Source organism: Odontesthes bonariensis, chromosome 22 (genome assembly GCF_027942865.1).
Source record: "Odontesthes bonariensis isolate fOdoBon6 chromosome 22, fOdoBon6.hap1, whole genome shotgun sequence".
In the NCBI taxonomy this organism is placed as follows: Eukaryota; Metazoa; Chordata; class Actinopteri; order Atheriniformes; family Atherinopsidae; genus Odontesthes; species Odontesthes bonariensis.
Window position 1 is genome coordinate 13650919 of NC_134527.1, and position 20739 is coordinate 13671657.

Consider the following 20739-nt stretch of genomic DNA (forward strand, 5'->3'; position numbering starts at 1 on the left):
GGGCTTTCCGCTCTGTCCATTTGACTAAGAGAGCAAGTCAAAGCAGAAGCAGAGAGATCTGTTTCATCTCATCACTGCCGTGCAGTAACTTCAGACTCGAGGCTTCCCTTATGATAGCTCTCCCTTACTGTAGTTTCCTCAGCACAAACATCGCAGTCATTATTTTTTGGAGTGACAGCACTTAAAAACGCAATATCTAATCTAAATACAAATGCCCTTTTTGGCCAAAATGTGGCGATTAGCTGAGTTGTCTCTGTCTGATGCACGCAAATAAATAAAGAAATAAACTTAATGCAAAGATTATGCAGAAGAAATTGTTTATTTGCATGATAAACATTAGACTGGACACATTTCAACAAAATGTAAAAAAAGTGCATACACATGAACATTGGCAATGTACAGTACAGTTAAAAAAATAATAAAATCAAAACATGAGTATAACCAAAATACTCCCAGGGAGGTTTTACATTTCCCACTGATCTTAACCTCGCAGGCTTTGGGGTACATTTGTGCTCTGTAAGTACACTCAATAAATACACAGACCCCCTTTAAATTACAATAAGCCCAATGTCTTCATTGCCTGGCTCTTAATTACGATTGTCGTTTTGATGCTTGCTACCTGGGAATAAATGCAATAAAAACATTTCATTGGGGCCTGAAAAACATTTGCCCAATTCTAGCACTGATCCAAAGTCATTTTTGATGTAGTTTAAACACCAAAATTCACGAGTGCTTCTCAATACACAGTAGCTTTATCAATATTTTTCTTTATATTGACCACGTCTGCAAGCTGATGTCTTCAAACAGCAAGAAATTATACTGTAGAGGAAAGATATATACAGACTGGTAAATGGAAAAGACAAATGCATCCTTTTTAATACTTTGATGTAATTGACGGTTCTCATTCAAGCAAATGAGGTTCTTCAGCCAGCTATTGAACCAATGAACAATGTACCACAAGTCTCAACAATATCAAACAAATACAATATCATTATAGGCTATCAATAAATGGAAGTCCATGAAGTAAATGTGTATTGAGGAAGAGGAGGAGGCTGCGGTGGATGCGCTTATGTGTCTTTGCATACAATATACTGAATTATGTGCCAAGTTAAACATTGCAAGAAGCATGGTTATTACTGGGAGTGAGGGTAAGAGAAGTACAAAAAGCCAGACCATCAACACACTCACAGAAGCTCTGCAAAGGCTGCGATGCTTTACAACAGAGCTGCGGCCGAAGTTAAGGCACTTAAATACAAAAAAGTAAATTCAAACCATGACGCAAACAACCAAATGTGGAGCTGTGGTCCAGAGACACAAGGATTTTGTCGCATCAGTGTCAACAGTGTTTACATACGGAGAACTATAATTAGAATGATATCATAGACACAATCTCGTTCTCAAAATGACTAATAGCTTTGCTGGTCCACAAACCAAAATCAGTTGGTTTTACAACAAAGGCTGTAAAAGTTTGAGATGCCAACAAAATTTTGGGCATATTCTTGAGGTGGGCATGTCACCATGGCAATATGTGGTGGAGAAATGGAGTTTCTAACCTTTGTTAATGCTGTGAAAGGGTCAGTTTAAACTAAAAACAAATTAAACTAAACTTAAGGAAAGGATATCTATTTCCTAAACCCAACTGAACAGCAAGTGAAAGCAAAAGTAAGTCCAAGAGTAATACAGAGCCATTTAAAATGATAGTTTAAAACCTAGAAAAAAATACTGAAATGGTATCAGATGAGACATGAACTTCAGTCTCCTGGGTCAAAGTATTGTGTTTGACTTATACCACCACAATAAGCAGACTCTGCCTTGTCATGTCATTTAATGCATTCCTGTAAAAATGAACAGGCAAAGAATAAGAAAACTGGGAGAAACTGGGCATCTTATAAAGTTACAACCTTTTTTGGTGAAACTATTGTGCATCATACCCGTTCTCCTGCCAAGAGAATGTGAAGCTACAACCAGTAGCTGTTCAGCTGGCTAAACTGTGTAAAATATAAGATCCTCCACATGTTTTACACTTGTTCCAGCATGATACATTGACAAAAATGCAACAAATTATATTATCAAAAGATTTGTTATGCTTTCATGGCTGTAAAACAATTCATATCAACAAATGATGAGGGCCCTCCACCATTAGGTTCACTATTTTCAACTGTAGCTCAGAATGATCAAACCAAACACTGAATCAGCAGTGGCCCTTTCACATCTCCCATTTGTAGCAGCGACCATAGTTTCTTCGACTGGGCTGGAGAGGGATGGTAAATCAAGAGCTTTTGATTTGGTACTTTGTCACTAGATGTCACTAAATCTTACATGTTGCTCCTTTAAAGAAACTAGATATTACCTGTTAATTAGTGAATCGTTGAGGTAATGAGTTTCCAGTCTTTATGCTAAGCTAAGCTAACTGGCTGATGGTTATAGCTTCATTCTTGTACAGACAACAGTTACATCTTTTCATCCAACCTCTGGAAAGCAATCTTGCAACTCTGTAACGTTTCCTAATTGCAAAAGTTCTGGATCTCAAATGTACGTGGTATCAGCTGCTGTCAACAACTTTGTTATGTTACATAATGCTCAAGCAGCCACGTGAGTGAAAGAACCACCTTTAGGAAAAAACAAAATATTTGAATCTAATTAGTGGTGCAGACCTGCCGCTCCCTAAGATTCAGTTAAAGGAAGTGAAGGAACACAGGACGCAGTGTCGTCTGCTAATCTAATGAAAGTCTACAAAAAAATATACAGTAACACTATAGTTAAATATATTCATTTTGCATTCATTCTTTGCACAGTTTTCCTTTTATCCTGAAGTGCTGAGAACACAGTCATACAACTCTGCTTGTGCTTTTCCTGCATACAAACAGACCTCATTCGGTGCCATTGTAGCACAGCCAGCGTGCCGTGAACTTTAAAAACACATCATCAACCAAACAGAAAAACCTTGTGGCACGGAAACTTTGGACAAGTGGCACAATTTATATCAACTTGTGTAAAAAAAAGTATGTTTCAAGCTGTTGGGACATAAAGAAAATGTTTAAATGAAGGAGGAAAAAGATTTTTGTGAAATACTTGCGGGCATTTTAAAACGTGTGTGTCCTCGACTATTCATCCGTCTTGATAAGATGCGTTGCTTTAACTGAGTTGGGCATAAATGAAATCTCGTACTGTAAATTTAGGAATACGTTCCAAGTGGTACATGCCAGTTGCAGGACTTTTCTTTCATTTCACAAAACAGATTGACGTATCTTATGGAATGGCATGCTGTTGACAAATAGCTGTCTGGTGAATGTTAAATCAAACAAACTGCATCATACGAGAAAGCAAATAACACGGCTAAATCTCTGAAGCTTATTGTAGATGTTTTATAGTGGATGTCTCCATTTCTGCTCGAGTGTGTTCTAATTTATTTAGATTAAATGTTCCTCAGATATGTATGCATAATGAAACAGATCCGTGCACAGAGCGAATGGAAAACAGAAAAATGCTCTGTATAAATGATCGGTGTGCGTTTGAAAATAATTTCGGGGTTAGAGAAAGGCAACCTAAAAAATTTTTTAAATGAGCGAAGGAAAAGTTAAACGGCTGAGCTGTGTTTATCAAGGCCTTTTAGATAAAGAACTACAAAAGTTAGGAATGGGTTCAAAAAGCATGATATGGCTTTGCTTGGGAAATTATTAACACAAGTTAAATTAAAGCTCATTTCTTCAAGTGTGAATATGGTGATTTGCTCCAATACTTTTTTTTTTTTTTTTTTTTTTTTCAGAAAGTGAATGGTTAAGTTTAGGTCAGTAATTTTACCTTCAGTTCGATGAATCAAATCTGTCAGTCATGTTGAACGTGTGTTTTGTAATACTGCACACTCATGCATGGGCTAAACCGAGCTCTATAAGTACATGATTATATTAACTTTAATGGAGGAGGTCAGGGTGAACCAGCCACTGAGCACAGAGAACACAACAGTCTTTGACCAAAACAGTCCGAGATGCTTGTGGTCCGAGGTACAACTCTTTGCAAAGAGGCATTAAAAAAAAAAAAAAAAAAAAAAAATTGGGCTCAAGTATGGTAATGTCCTTTTTAAAAAAAACAAAAAAAAACAAAAACGCTATGCTTTCACATCATGTGTCCTGTAGTGATGCAAAAGCAGCTGCTGCAAGAAAAGTCAAAGTAGAAGTTAAGTAATTGGTAACGTGAGGAGATGGTGGATGCAACAGAACTAAGCTAATTCATTGAGCTCCTTCATGAATATTAAGTAAAAAATACAGTAAACTGACAGAAGAATGTCACCTCAGGTATTTTTCTTTTCATCAACATTAATGTGCTAACTGCAGCACTCAGACAGGAACAACAACTAGAGCTAACAAACTCCCACCTTCCCGCCAAACCTGCCTGTCGAAGGTAAGATTGCAGCGGCTCCACTGGGATGTGGGAAGGTGTGCCTCGATTAAACTGGAGAGGCAGATGAACAACACGAGAAAGTCTTCCTTCCCAGCTTGACCAGAAGCATCCAAACTTTCAGCACATAATAAAAAACAACCAGCTTCACCTGGATCTTAATGCCAGATGCATATGACAGGAACTCTGTAAATGGTCAGAGAGCAGCTGCAGCCTTATAAAATGGAGTTATGAATCCAGGACGTTACTGTAGAGGTCAGAACACAACTTCATTTCTGGTATGGCACTGCAGAAGTGGTCATCTAATATTTCACAGCTGTCAAAGCAGTTGAGGCAGTAACTTGCAGTCAATTAATGCGTGAGTTGCTGTATCAAGGTAGGGACTCCACCGGGAACTGGCCGTCCATGGCCATGCTTGGGAGCTTCTCGAGCTGCTCTGCCCTCTGCTGCATCAGTTCAAGGCCGAACTGTATTCCCAGTCCTGGCATTTGTAGCTGTGCCAGAGCCTGCTGCTGGAGCTCAATTCTACCACCACCTTGTAATTCTAAACCCTTAGCAGCAGTAACATCGATGGCCTCAGTATTCCGTCTTAATAACTCTTCTCCAACATCTCCACCCTGCGGTTTGTCCATGTCCTCCGTCTCCACTGAGCTGCTGTCAGGAGGCGTGTCCTCGCAGGTCATGGGAGAGAAAAGTTTCTGGTGACTGGTTTCAGGTGCAGATGTGTCACCAAGGGTGCAGGTGGTGCAGTGGTAGAGATGAGCGCAGGGCTGGACCAAGTTAGGCGGGACGACTGCAGGGGTTGGCAGGGACTGAAGAACTGGGGTGGAGGCAAAGTGTGTTCCTGGTGGATCAATGCATATAGTGGGAACAGTGCAGTGGCGGGAGGGGTTAAAGCGGTGGGAACGACCTCCTGCTGGACGGTCATAGCGCCTTCCTTGTGGCAGACGCATGCAGTCTTTACAGGACTGATAGGAGGGCTTCACTTTTAAAGGGTTTCCTGTACTAGTACTGTCCTAAACAGATCAAAATTGGAACAGATACAGTGCACAGTCAGTGGCATACAGAATCTTTAAAACTGGATCAAAAACATTGCATTATAGTTTTAGAACATGTGAATTTACCATTTTATCAAGTGATATTTTCTTAACTCACGTCAAAAGCTGCAGGACAGCTGCGCTTGGCAGCTAGGCGGTTGCTGTTGTTGGTGTTCAGGTTGGCTAAGCCCAACCGGCTCTCCTCACTCCTCTCAGCTTCCTCCCCTGCCATCCTCCCATCTGAATTTCCAGGTGTTTGAGCCAAGGCTGCCATCTCAGCTTCCTCTTTCTTGGCTTCCTCTTCATCCTCTTCCTCCAAAGTACTGAACTCCAACCTCAGTCTCATGTCCTCTAGGGGATCGAGACGCCCACAGGTCTGGGCTGCGGTGCCTTCACCGGGCAGGGTTAAGTGGGCCATGGGGAAACCCTCATCCTCCAGCAGGGCATCTCTTTCCACATCTTCAATCTCAATGAAAACTCTCTCCATTCCGAGCAGAGGGGGTCCCCGCACCGGGGTGGAGGGCTCACTGTCAAGAGCAGAGTCTGATAAACGTCTGAAGTAATAGTTGTAGTTTAGGGAGTCCAGGGGTTCCATCTCCAGACCCATACCCCTGCAGGGAGACGCCTCGCAGCCTCCCCAGGCTTCCTCCTCTCTGAGCACTGGCGTCTCTTCTCCGCCTGTGCAGTGGCCGGATGCTTCATCCGAACCCTCCTCATCAGTGCCAGGCCTCCACAGCTTGTTGTGACGCTGTTTACTGTGAATACAAAATATACCTTGATGTGCAAACTGACAAATAATCAGAGAACTCCACAAAGCACAATGACTCATTAGTTAACACTAGCGACGTTAAAAAAAAGCTTTGACATTTCAAGATTTTGGTCAAACCACCCCAAAATGATAAAAACACCTTGATGACACCTTGAACGTGACACTGAATCTGCTTACCTAGCATCCAGGATTCCTTCGTATTCTGCTAGCTGTCTCATAAAACCAGTGTTTGGCTGAGCTATGCTCCGTTTCTGCTTGACAAAGTTGTAAGATTTTTCCAGGGACCAGCCGTACTCCTTCATTGCATAAGCAATAACTGTAGAAGCAGACCGGCTGACCCCCATCTTACAGTGCACCAGGCACTTGGAATTATTCTTCCTATTGGAAAAAGAGATGAAAGAAGCTCATAATAGTGTGGTGGGTGGTGATATCACAGAGACTGTGATGACTAAAACCCCACATTTAAAGTGATATTCATTCATTTGTAATCTGTATTCTGTCCAATAATGCCTCAAAAGCGCAACATCACGGATGGTTTGCATGAGCGGAGTCTCACCTGGCTTTGACGATGAAGTTGTAGGTGTCATTCCAGTGGGCGAGCAGGTCAGTTGCCTCCTCATCGTACACACGGACGTTGTGATAGGAGAACATCCCAGGGAAGAAGTTGTCAATCTCTCTGGTAACATTCAGAATGTAACCGACTCTGCAACCAACACAAATAAAGCATCAGTCTTTGCTTCACTGCTTAGTATTACTGTTGCATTAGACATGGGAAATTCGTCTCAATTGCTGCATCACCTGAAAGCCTTGCAGAGACATGCATCTACCTTTTTGAGCAGGTCTTTGTGCTTTAACTGCCAAAGACTAAATTATAAAACTGAAACATATTATTGAATGTACTGGGCACTATTGATACAGAACTACTTTAGCGTTTACATGTAACCAATCCAACGATTAAAGCTGCCGTCGGCAGGTTTTCAAAATTCCGAGTCTAAAGTCGGAAAATTCGAACTGATACAACTTTCAGGTCCCTCCCTCTCTGTGGACGAGTTTGTGCACGTGAGTTCACACCAGTGTGCGCGCACACAAGCTGGGGGCAGACTCACGCTCAGCATGGAAGACGTGGTTGGTGACTGTTCTGCTCAGATTATGACTAAAAAAAAAAGTTGCAGATGGCAGCTTTAAGCTTGGATTAATCTAATGTGTTATTGGAGTACCATGAAAATGTTATATTAGTTGTATCAATCCAAATCCAAGTAATTAAACCAAAGATAATGCACGCATGCCATACTTATTCAATACTGTGAAGCAATTATTTAGGATTTATGCAATAAAAATTGAGTGCTAAAGTTGAGATATGAGCTCACCCGCAGTCACGAAGTTCCTCGAGGTTGGAAGCGTTCCACTCAGAGCCCTAAAGCAGAATCAAGGCAGAAACTTATTCAAAATATCTATCTGAATGTATTTTTACCGCAACTTCCTCTTCTTCAGGGTCACAGGGAGGTGGAGTCTATGCTAAGTGGCACTGGGCAAGTGGGCGAGAGGTGGGACACACCCAGTTCAGTAATCTTTCAAACCTACGTCTACGACTACCAACAATCTAGAATTTCAAAGGACCCGAACAATTTACACCTTTGATTGAGCACCTTGAATACACCACATAGTTTCCATAGATATAGAAAAAAAAAAAGTTGGGATGGTATGGAAAAATGCCAAAGAAAAAAATGGAAGCCCAAACCCAACATATTTCATGTTTTCTCTCGTCCACCTCATTTTATTTGTTAATACACATCCAATTTTGCACGTCAGGTCTGCAACAACAAAGTAGATGAAACAGAGACAATTTTGGGTCAAGTAAGAAGGTAAAAATAATATTAAATATGTTATTTCAAATATTAATGATGTCGTTTAAAGGAAGCAATGTCAACAAGTATATATAATACATTATTTAGTATATTTCTGTCTTAGAGGAGAAAAGATGATCTTCAGCTTGTAAACAAATGTTTGAGAGAATTATTAAACTTTCTTCATTTAATGTTTGGAAAGCATCTGAATATTTCTCCCTCTCCAGTGCATATTATAAAAAAATAAAATAAAAGAAGTAGAAACATGTATTCTGGTCAAAGCAATCAATATTCCACATAACTTTTTGGGTTTTTTGGAGGAAATGGAAGCTGTGTCCATAAGTCAGGCTCTGTGATGGTATCAGTGCTCTTAGCAAAGCTCATTCACATGCCAGTGATGGCAGCACTAATGCAAAAAAAGTGATGCCTTCATGATGAAACCTTTTCCAGACACATTTTTCAACAAAACGATGCAAAACCACATTCTGCACACATTACAAGGGCATGGCTGAAGAAAAAGAGGGAGACTGGTCTGCCCGCAGTCCTGATCTAAGATGCGTTTGTGGAAAGAACGGGACAAAATAACACTTGAAAAACTTCATAGCTTGGTATCTTCAGTGCCAAACCTTACTGTATGTGCAGTGAGAAGGAGTGGCAACGTTACAAAGTGGTAAAAGCTTTTTTTTTTTTTTGTCCAAGCTGTTTTTTGGAATGTGTTGCAGGCTTGAAATGCAAAAAAACTCAAGTATATGACCAAATTAAACTTAAAGTTTACGAGACAACATGATCTCTCTCGATTTCGTGTTCATCGCAGCTTTTTTCTGATTTGGAGTCGTTACCATTGTTTTGGTTCGATTGCACCACAGAAGCCGTAAAAACAGCAAATGAGAAAGCAACTCACCAAATAAACGTGGTCAAAGATAAGCGTGGGCTTATCCATCTGACCCAGGATCAAAAGCATCTCATTGTCTATGAACTCCTTGTATTCTTTGAGGTTACAGCTCATGTGCTTCTCCAGCTCGTTACGGATCTGAGGGAGAACAATTAACACATTTGTCACAGTGAGTTAAAAATGTAGTAGTACTGTCGTTCTAAACCCAAGTGATAATGTTCTCTTTTTATCAGTGCATAATGGACACAGCTAATTTCTACATTTCACGAGTGTGTCTTATTTCAGTTTTTTTTCTTTTTAATAAAAATTGTGTTGAGTTGTTGATGTGTAACATACCTCCTTTGAGGTGATGTTCTCCAGGTCCTGAAACATCATGATGTTGCGAAGTTTGGCTTTAATGAGACACTCGGTTCTCTCTCGCTCAGTCGGCCTGCAAAAAGTGAGTCAGTACGTCGGTGCTATTTTCTGAATGCAAATTAACATAACGGTGAAATGAGTTTCCATAAATGACGACAAAGGGCAGAGACAACAGCTGCTGTCCTGACTGATGAGACGGACAGGCCAGGCATGTCACATCTAAGCTCCGCTGGTCAGTTTGGTCATATGACACAATGAGATTTGAAATCAGATGGAAAGTCCTTGTTCATATCATCTTCCAAAACTAGAAAATAACATACGCAGTTAGTACGGTAATACTAACCCGAGAAAATAGAGCTTATAGTATCTAACACTTCTGTTGGGGGTTTGTGGACTCTTACCGGTCGACGAACATGTTGGGAGAATCAGACCGGGTGGTCTCCAGATCAGTCATAGCATTCCACTCATTGATGGAGCTTTGCTCAGAGGTGATGCAGCTCTCATAGAAGGCCATCCAAGTGAGAGCAATCCCCCCTGGGAAGTAGTTGAACCGGCGAGATACCTCGCATGCCTTATGGAGGACCTGCAGGGCGGACCTGCGGAAATACAGCGAGTTTTGGTGGTCGAGAATTTGAACGGCAAAATGGACGTAACGAGAAGAAGCAAGGCGGATCAGCAAGAAGAAAAGAAAACTCTGTGGTAAGTCTAACGACTGACCAGCAGGTGGCGTGTGACTGCTAAACTACTCCATTTGGTCAAGAAGGTTAATCAAGGTGATGGCTGAGGTGAATTACAATAACACATTCCAGAGCAGTTTATGCTTTCACAAAAATGAATTGTGAGAAGATGTTCGACTGAACGCTGCTGAAATGTTTAACGGTCAGTTCTTTCTCCCACTTAAGCTAATCTGCTGGAAGTTTGTGAGCCAGAAAAAAAAAAACTAATGACTACGCTAACAATATACATGAATATGAGTAAAAGAAGAAAAAAAAGACATCGGATTAAAGATAATCTTTCGATATTATTTCAAACAATAATATGACTTTTAATGGAACTGTGTGTATCCTTTTAAAGGGGCTACGGCAAGACAGGAAATACTCTTTGATTATTTGTGTATATTTGCTAAGAATAAAAAATCTATGTGGGACAAGACATAATCTTCCTTTTTGAGAAGCTTCTTTAGCTAATGAGCTAACCTCACATCTCAGTGAAGTTCCTTCACACCGCATCATGAGGCATAAGACTTATTCACGCTCGTTAACAAAAAAAAATAATACAAACACTTGCTGAAATGATTCTAACATCTGCGGCCTGAACCACAAAGAAGTGGTTGTTTTGATTTGACAACATTTATTCAGTGTTGATTCAATGTGTTATTATGAGAGCACACTTAACACAAACACTACCCCTGCTTATAAATTCAAAGAGTGTCTTACCACATGGCCTGCACAGATACAGGCTTGAAGACATGTGACCGCCCTGCTGTGTTCACACTGAAGCCTCTGGTGAGGAAGAAGAGGAGGAAGAGAAGAGGGATCAGTTTGAGCCTGGATGGACGTGAAATTTTTGATGAGGAGATGTAAACACAGACTGGACGAAGCTTGTTCGTGAGACTATTCAGGGCACCAAACAGTGGAACATTCCTCAAACAGGCAGAGACAATGTTAACAGGTCAGCAAGAACTGTTCTCACACAGAGAAAATAAAGAGTGTAATTCACTGCTCTGCCACAGGGTGGCAGACACGCCAACAATGCAGTCGGGTTTACTGTAAGGAGCCTTTTAAGGGCTCCAATCTCTTATGGGAATGTGCTTTAAACGGAAAGATATGTCAGCAATTTTGCACCTTGCATCTTTCATCAAATAAGTTCAGTTTAATTTACTACATACTTCCTGTCAGGACCCACTGAAACTTACCCATCTCCATCTAAATGTATGTTGGTATCACTCCACAGTGGCAGCACCATCCCAATAGAGCAATTTTTACTGGAGATTGAAAGAACATGATTTTAATAAATGGAATGATCTGGTTGAAAATATACAGAATGTCTTGCTGCAGATAGATTATACCTGTCCTTCTCTGTGAAGTCCATGCCTAGAACAATATTTTCCTCTGTGTCTTGATGGCCGTTGGTGTAGATGACAACCATGTAACGCACTCGATCCGACCATCCGCTCTCTAACCGCACAGCCTGTGGAACAAAAAGATTGTCTGCAATGAATGAATAAAGAAATAAATCGCTGCATGACAACACAAAAAGTGAGTCCCAGTAAACCGGGTCACGGTAATGCAGTTACTTGAAGGATCTCATTCAGACGTGCTTCCAGACATTACTATACTCTGCTTTCCATACTAACAAGTCTGAAAAGGTGGCTCTCTCATTGAAAAATTATTTTTTTATTTCAAAAGTAGCACGATCTGACACAAGATGCATCCACACCTGTGTCTGTCACACTTGTCTAATCGCCATGCTGACCCACAGGTTTATGTTTATGCTTATGTTTATGTTTATGTATTTATCCAAAGTGACTTACAGGTAGCTTCTGATGTCATGTTAAAAACCCATGTTTGTATAAAAACAGATTTGGTGTAAGGGGGAAGGTCAGTACATATATGAAAACAGACTTGAGATAAGTTCTCGACACACCTCCTGTATACACAAGTTAGAACAGGAAAGGTAAACAATTAAAAACACTCATGAAATCACAGAATGAATAAGAAAAAAAGCTACTTCCTATTAAAAGGAGTGGACGTCTTGATACACTTGATCTGTACTATATGACAACTGTATTTCAGTGTGCATCTGTTCACTTGAAAGGCGTGGATTTATTTGCCAAAATACAACTAAAACAGTGACCATCACCATCATAGGCACGTCCTGGATTTAACCAAATGACCAAAGCACATCCCAATAACTAATAATTTGTTAGATTTGTTGAAAAAAGGCAGAGGCCAAAGGTGGTATTATTGCCATAACAGCTATCTGTAACTTTTTATTGAAAAAAAAAAAAAATGAATGAATGAAAGAATGAATCTGTTAAAGTGTGCTTGGCCAATAAATGAGGTCCACAGTATATGTATTATTAAACCACATTTAGATTTACACTGTGACTATGCCACAGAAAGAACAATTAAGCTCAATTATTTTTATGGCAATCGATGATTTCATGATCATCCCAGCTCCAGATGAATGAAATGTGAAGACGTGAATGTGTACAGTAACAACGAGGCAACACAGTCAAAGATCACACTATCTTTATACTGACCAACTTGATGCGATCTTCAGACCGGAGGATTTTAAACATGACCTGCAGGTGTTGGGGTAAATCACCTGGAAGTGAAACATCAACACTGATTAGATGACCGATTACAGACAGAATGACTGCACAGTGAGATGCATGGTCTACTATAGTTTCTTTTTTCTGACATACAGGTTATACAGTCCAGTCCCCCCCCCCTTTTTTTTTGTTAAATCAATCTATCCGACTTTGGGTTATGATCCCAGTCTGAATGTTGAACATTTGGCTGTTTTACACACATATCTTGTTTCAGAGAGGGGTTTTCCTGCCACACTGACCCCTGCCTGGATGAGAATTGCATAAAATACAGCAACTAAAAGAGCCAATATCAAGCCCAGAATTTGAACAAATATCAGAAGTTTTACTGGACACAAAAAGACAGAATTTCTTGACTTTTTTTATTCACGTAAAAGGAGCCCAAAACTAAATGTCAACGACAAACTGAGGATTTATCTTCGATTGTATATTCATTGTCAATTTTCTTTTCTTTTGGAAGATTACATACATTGCATGCATCTCTCAATGTGGAGCTGTAGTTAAAAACTCTTTAACCAGCCAGTCGCGCTGACCCTCACATTTAGATGACTAATGCCCGAGTTATCTACAAACTGAATTCTTCTCTGCCTTTAACCTCAAATGACTTCAGACTCAAGAGACATTAAAATTTAGAGACATAAAAAGTCTGATTGGGAATAATTTTCATGGATTCAGCAGAAAAAAAAAAAAAAAAAGCCCAAATATTTTTGACTGGGACCTGAATGATGACCTCAGTATTGTGAAAGGGAGGTTGACAAAAATCCAAATCTGCACATTCCTCCGTCTCCTTTACTGTTGTATACACAATATGTACTGTGTTAATGTATCAAGAGCAACCACAGTACTTTCTGAACATGCATACAGAATGCTTACATAATTTATTTTCCAGTCTTTGAGGAAAACGCTCGAGATAACACAGAATGTCTGCAATTCTACTGTTCAACTGCAGGTCACCTCAGGCCAGAGCAAACAAGGTAATGGCTCCTAACACAGTTCATAATAAACCCAGACAAACCCACAGAGAAAACAGCTGCAGCAAACACAATCTATCTTTTGTTTGGACCTTATCTGTGTGGAGAATGGGAGCAGACGGATGAGAAACAAAGCGTTTCGTGTGTTTGTTCCTACCTGCATGCTTGTGGTGAGTTGGAGTCTTTGGTTCTTGTGCACTGCCGCCTTGCTGGAGGAAGAGGGCGGCTCCTTTGACCATGAAGAAGCTCTCACTTAGGCTAGAAAAAGAGAGAAAACTGCTGTTATGTTTTATCAATTCAACTATTTTCCCTTGTGCCTCTCTCTCCAACCTCCTAAAATCCAAATCCAGATTCAGTTAAGCTTCCATCTTCACCAAGCCATTGATTATTCTGTTGTTTCTCCTCTTTCATCTCAAATGGGGATTCAGAATCCAACCCCCAGGTTTGGAACAGAAGGAACGAAGGGGTAAAAGGTAAAGATGCTCATCTGCCACTTGTAAAACCAACTCTCAGAAAAAGCTTTACTATAATAACCTGAGATATGCCAAATTTGAATGATAAACATCAAACCAGCTGCTATGAAATTAGTTAAGAGGCAAGAAACTTCTGTCAGTCTGTGTTATCCTATCTATCATAAACTCAGCTCTTCTAGTAATAGTCATATTTTATTCTTTTCATTCTTAACATTTTTCCCATTTTTTTTTCCCAGCTGTAAGTCATAACACAGGCAACAAGCACTATACTCATTTCAGTGAAGCTAGGTATGTCGGGAAATAGCTTGCTGATAAGTTTTGTGTTTCCACATGTGTTTGCAAAGTGTTTTTGTTAAACAGTCCTGTGTGTACAGAATCCTTTTTTTTTTTGACAACGAAAGGAGGAAAAATACCCCGTGACAGTAAAGAAACAGCACATGGAGGCAGCAGATACAGGTGTCGTGAAGGTATAGTGTTTATTTATTTATTTTTACTTGTCATCAATTGCATTTGTTGTTGTAAGTACTATAAAACGCTTGCAAATTAGATGCCAGAGGTTTTGTTCAAACAAAAAAATGTGAAACATAAAAAGAGGGCTCGCTTATGGCGTGAGCGTTTGTTAGGCTAATATGGAGTGGTCTGCCAATATGACATGTAGTTTTAGGAAAACTGGGATTCCATTATGACTCTGGTATTAAAACTCACTTGATCTACTGTTATAACTTGCAAGCATACCTCGGCTCTCTCCATCACAGTTGTCGACATGCCTGTTTAACCTAGGAACATTAACCTAGAAATAACCTATGTCTGAATGTTGATTGATGAAACCATTAAAGTTACATAACACATGCCTGAACGTGGCTCTTTTTTTTTTTTTAAGTCCTCCTTGGTTCATTGAGCAGGAGAAGAGGCTCATCTATGACTGAAGACTCCTGACCCAGCATGTCTTACAGCTCAGACTTTCTATAGCACAATGATTACACACTTCCCTTGACGTGGCATGCCAACCTTTCATGGATCACATGTCTTGCCACACCAAACCAGCGAATACTGAAGAAAACACTCCAAAACGTAAAAGTTTGATGTGAAGGCTGCAAGAGAAGAGCTCTGGGATCTTTTCTCGAACAGAACAGAGTGCAGCTTTGTTTAACCACAGTCTCGTTCCTCTCAACGAAAAACACACAAAGTCTCGTTTGACTGAGGGGGACCATCACAAGGCCTTTTGTTTCTGCTCCTCTGCTATGTGGTATCGTTAGATGAGTTGCAAAATCAACTCCAAGGCTTGGTGTGCAGAAGCGACATAGCGCCGAAAAACTTCCCTTGAGAAAACAACTTACAAAGGCTTGGAGACAGCAACCGTATCAAATCTCATCCCATTTATCTAGCAACATAATGCATCTAAAACTTAGTTAACGTGAACAGCCACATTGATCAATTCTGGTTCAACACAGATCAGATTCAACGTTTCACACTCTTCACTGCCAGTGTCGTACATCTGACATTCATGTGAACTGTGCACTGAAATGGCACATGTGCCTTTCATGACAGTAATATGGCCAACGTATAGAGACCCGTGTAGAAAGACCCGCAAATACATAAAAGATTGATTTTAAAGTAATGAAAACATCATTATTATAGCATAATACATTTTTAACATAGCTCTTTGTTAGTGCTACATAAAACCTTTAAAGCGCAAACATTAAGGAAATTCCAGATACATTAGTTAGCCAAACTCAAGTTATAGGGTGCAGCTGACTGCTTTGAAAGTTTAAATAAAAAATGTCGGGATAAATGGATGATTAAATGAATGACACACTGTCCGACCGCATAACACATCGATGTTTCTCTAATAAGTTTCTACAAGACAGTCTTCATGTTAAACTTCTCTGAGAACTTACATGCGACAGATCTCCGTCTGAGTCAGAGCAGCTTTCTCCACAAAGCGAGGCAGCACGGTGTACATGGCTTTATGTGAAGGTTTCACAACTAGATGCATCCTGACGGTTTTAATAATTACGGTCACCTCAGAAAAAGTCAACCTTGTCAAAAATGCCCCATGTGACTAACACCCATGTGTCCATCTTCAACAGCTGCAGGTTCCTCAGACTGTTTTGGCTTAACTTCTCTTCTCTCGTCTTGGTCTGGTATGTCCATCCACTCTTCCTCCCACAGCTTTCTTTCATCCTCAAGCCCTGAAGCTTCCATGTCTGTGCTGCCGGGTCAGCTCAGAATCAGCTCCCGTTCTCCTCTCCACAGCACGTGACTCAGCCATCAGCTCTCCCTATGCAACGCTCCGCAACAATGCCATCATTCATGCGAGAGTGTGCAGGCGGCGGGAACATTAGTTGGCAGCAGGCTCATGTTTAACATGAAGGATCCTAAATCAAGAATCCACACTGATGAATCACAAAGCATGACATGACTGTTTCAACAGTGGAAAACAAACACAAACCCAGCACAAAAGCACAAGAGTTCATGCCAAGGCTTTGCTGACACTTGCCATGATTTTTGTGACGGCAAGTCGTTTAAAGAAAAGCCTTGTAAGTGAGCGGGGATGAAAAGTTTATGTACTCTATGCTATGTAACTGAGTGCAAGGAGCATTTTTTATTATTATTTTTTTTTTAAACTGTCACTTTGCATTAACTTTTCCTCCAGCAGTTTTATCTCCTTGACAACAGGAAAAAAAACTATGAGCCATTACAGAAAACAAACAGATGATCAGCTACACTGGCTGATAATGCTGGATCTCTGGGACTGGGCACACGACAATCACCTCATCTCATCCCAAAATGGTTTTGAATAATTAAGGCAAACTAATAGCTAAAAAGTCTAATACTCTGCACACTCTGCATGGAGAGCTTGGAAAAAAAAAGACAATGTTAAATTCATTGCGTGCCTGTGAAAAACATTAAGCGTTTTGTTTGACATTAAATGTCCTCATTTTTAGATCCTCATTTCATTTACAGAACCATTATAACTAATATAGTATAGATTGTGGACAGAGAATTTGAAAGAAACATAACCAACCAAAATATGTCAGCAGCAGCCTATAAACTGAACACTGAATGTAGAGCTAAGAGGAAAACAGAAACACTGCATTTCATGATGACATTCTGTGCATAACTGACACAAAGACTTCCATTCAACTTATTCAATTCCTGCTTTTTCATCCAATTAATTTTTACCAAGTAAATATTCAGTCTAGTCTTCACAGGACCTGTTTAAAGTTGTATGTGTGTGTGTAAATCTGACCGTACATAAACTTCTGCAATGTTAGATCTTCTTGTCAGGATGAATTTACGACGCCTCTTTGGTTAATACAGTTTTGCTAACCTTGGTGTGGTTTTGGAGAGCTCTCTCAAATCTGGTTAACGCGTCATTCAGCAGTTTACATGCACATTTAAGCCAGTTAGTGAGAACATCGTACTTCTCCCAGTATACATGCATGAGAGGGGCAGCGATTTATTGACTCAAGTATGTCTGGCACTGTGGACTGTGTGAGATAACATTCAAGGGAATCTGACACTTCTGACTTTCTTTGTGGAAGCTCGTCGTACATCAAAGTACAGCCTCAATTCACTGCTCAGGTGCCATCTTTGAGTCACTTGTATGGCGACTATTTCAGATGATGCTGGTGGGAGTAAAAATCTGGATTTTCGATGAGCAGAACGACTGTCTGAAAGTGCTTCAAGTGACCACGAGCCGACCTACAGTCTTAAGCTGCTTTCACACGTGGACTGGAGTCCTGAAATGTTAAGAGATTTTCCAAAGTGGTGGCATGGAAAAAAAAGGAAATGTCTGCAACATTCCCTCCTGGCTTTCTGCAGAGATTTTCCACCCAGTAAAATCTCCCGAACATCAGCGGGTGAGGCAATGCAGGAACGTGTCAGCAAATATTCAGGAACATTTGCTGCTGCTTTGCCTGTAAGAACACGTGTGTGCTAGTGAGAGTTTTTCCTTTCTGCTGGCCTGTACGCTGCTTTCAACGATTGTGGATGCGTACAGATGCATGCAGCACTCATATTGTCTAAAGGAGCCTCATCAGCTATTCTTAGCATATTGTAAAGAAGACAGAGATTTCCACGGCCTAATTTCACAATATCTTAAGGGTTTAGCCATCTGACAAAAGAAACAAAAAATGAAGTGAATGAGAGCATCTTTTTCGGGAATTCGGAGTTTGCGTGTCTGATTTTAGGTTTTGTCCATCAAGCTAACACACACACACACACACACATATATATAAACAAAGTCTGGCTTTTTAATTTGCTTTGCAGTAAACCAATAAGGTGTTTAATATATAGCAGAACTTAAAAAAGACTACCGGAATGAGGGGGCTTGTGTTGTTACACAATGCAGACCCGGTAGAGAAGCTGGTCTTGTTCAGCAAATCTCTTCCGTTCATTCGGGATTTTCTTCAGACTGGTTCAGAATGAAAACTGCAGAGTTTAAAATCTTCAGTTTCTGTCTATTGCCTGTAGAGGTGTGCTGACTCTGAGCTCTACCCATCATCAACCATCTTTTTAATCTCACCCTAACTTCTTCCAAATTGCATCCGTTACAGTATTTACCGAAGTGCTCGTAAAAAAAAAAAAAAGAAGTCTCTAAATTATGCGAAGCAGGTGAATCTGAAACGTGTTTAAGTCTGTAATAATGACGCAGTCGTTGTTTGTTGCTCAGCTGATTCTGTGACATAAGCTGTGAGAGCAAACTGAATTCTGAAAGTGGTCACTTAATGAGAATGTGAACAGTGTGATCAAGTCCCCCAGGACCCACGATAACAACAGGTCTGCACAGGGAACTTTGTACGTTGTCAATACCCTGTTGACAGGAACTTACTAAAGGCGGAAGTCTTACCTCTGATTATTTTTCCTGTCATCATCACTTCCAAAATCCTGAGAGAAAAACAAAGCAGAGGGTGTCAATTTTGCAACAGTAGAGGCCGGGGAATCAGTTAAGGAAAAACTGAACCATAACGTTCATGAGAGGTCAGAGAGGATTTTAGTTTTCTGCAATACAAGAAAACCAACTATTGTCAAACATTTTGCTGCAGTTCGACAAAACCAGACTTTTGCCTTTGCAGTAGGAGTTAAGCATGCCAGCGCCATCTGCTGGTCAGTGTTGGTGATATCACCCGCAAACGTCCCAAATAGCTGACAGCTGAATCTTTGAGGCACCTTCAAACAGCACAAATTCAAACATCAAACATGTTTTCTTTTTTCTTTTTCTTTTTTCTTCAGCTTACATAACAGCTGCTATGAGTGATTTGAAGAACCCACTCCAAAAAGGAAGAGAGTCACCAGCTTATTCTGCACCTCAGTCTAGCCAGCCTACTAAATCAGCCCCATGATCTACTTTCCAAAAATGAGAAACTGGAGCACTACCACCGATGCTATGATTTCACTGGAATGTGACGCTTCAACCGCAACAAAGTCAATTTTAGTTATAATTTCTCTGGGGATTAAGCTGGTGATTCCTAATGCCAAGTCTAACTGTTTCATGTTAGTGGGACGTAAATATACAGCGAGTAACTGACACGTGACAACCAAACGTCTAATCATGCAATAGTGCTTCTCTGTTTTGCTGAGACTTCTTTCAGTTCACAAACACTTATAGAAAACCTACTGGGTCACAGAGGACATAATTGTGGAAATTGCTGTCATTCTCCCAAATAGTCGCCAGCAATGTGACGGCATAAATGCAAAATGAAATCCCTGAAAAGAGGAGGGAGAGCAACCTGAGCGCAGAGCAGCAAAATGAGTACTTTGTCTTGACAGCTAAACCCAACAGCCCCCCCACAACCCCACCCCCACCCTCCCCCTCTGCAGGATTTTGTTTACAAATCCGCTGCACAGTCGCCCCAAACACCAAGCTGTAAACTCTGCTGGAACAATGCAGCAGCAGCCTTCCAAGTTCAAAACACCCACACAGATATATGAAAGTGACCCTTCCTGCAGGATATCAAACACCACCCAGCCTGTATTGGACCCTGCAGTCGCATTTTCAGCGGCTCCTCGTACCGCGTACACAAAGACCCAGCCCCGGCTTTTTCACTCACCTCCCCCGCGCTGCTGTTGGCCGAGGATGCTGCACTTGGGGTGGGGGAGCGCTGCAGAGTCACCAGGGCCATGGTCGGTGAGCTGCAGCCGTGTAGGGCAGGAAAGGAGAAGGGAGGGGAGGAGGGACGCCTATCCGAGAAGATGCACCGCTGTGATTGTCTCTGTCACCGGGTAGAAAATGCCTAGTCAGACTCTCCTCCAGCAGCACCTGACGCCACAGCCCCGGCGGCGCTCTCTTGCAGTCCTGCGACGCGGGTCCTCTGCGGTCACCGGCGTCCTCATGAGCAGAAATTGATTAAATAATTCCACCGTTTGTTTACAGCCAACAGTCCCCTGTAGTTCGCTACTGGTGCGCTGACAGACAAACAAAAAACAGTGCAGGTTGCAAGCGGGGCAGAAATGACACGCAGCTTTGCCGGACGCCAGTGATTGGCTGTCCCAGTTCGCGTTTGCGCTGTCATTGGGCCAATGTTGTCAAGGTGACAGAACAGACTAGGGACTCCCATAAAATGTTGTTGGGATTGAATTCAGCTCCTTTGATGAAACCCAGCGAGATTTCCATAATTCTATTACAGTATTTTTGTTATATATTTATAAATATAGCATATTG

General features: G+C 40.9%; 1 protein-coding gene across 3 annotated transcripts; it reads right to left on the reverse strand.

Moving 5' to 3' along the window:
- Positions 1–4038: 4038 nt before the first annotated feature.
- Positions 4039–20211, reverse strand: ssh1b (slingshot protein phosphatase 1b). Of its 3 annotated transcripts, XM_075455128.1 has the most exons (16): positions 20129–20174; positions 18928–18965; positions 15971–16450; positions 13757–13857; positions 12560–12624; positions 11363–11484; positions 11210–11278; positions 10731–10796; positions 9696–9890; positions 9274–9367; positions 8947–9075; positions 7569–7615; positions 6758–6904; positions 6379–6579; positions 5551–6187; positions 4039–5411 (listed from the first exon to the last, which is right to left on the reverse strand). In XM_075455128.1, exons 3-16 carry the CDS (start codon positions 16066–16068, stop codon positions 4767–4769), a joined length of 2616 nt encoding a protein of 871 aa, XP_075311243.1. In that variant the 5' UTR covers positions 16069–16450; positions 18928–18965; positions 20129–20174; the 3' UTR covers positions 4039–4766. The 3 variants fall into 3 exon arrangements, with proteins under 3 accessions (XP_075311243.1, XP_075311241.1, XP_075311242.1); XM_075455126.1 differs by lacking the exon at positions 15971–16450 and having other exon boundaries at positions 20129–20211; XM_075455127.1 differs by lacking the exons at positions 18928–18965; positions 20129–20174 and having other exon boundaries at positions 15971–16893.
- Between the last annotated feature and the right edge of the window lie 528 nt (positions 20212–20739).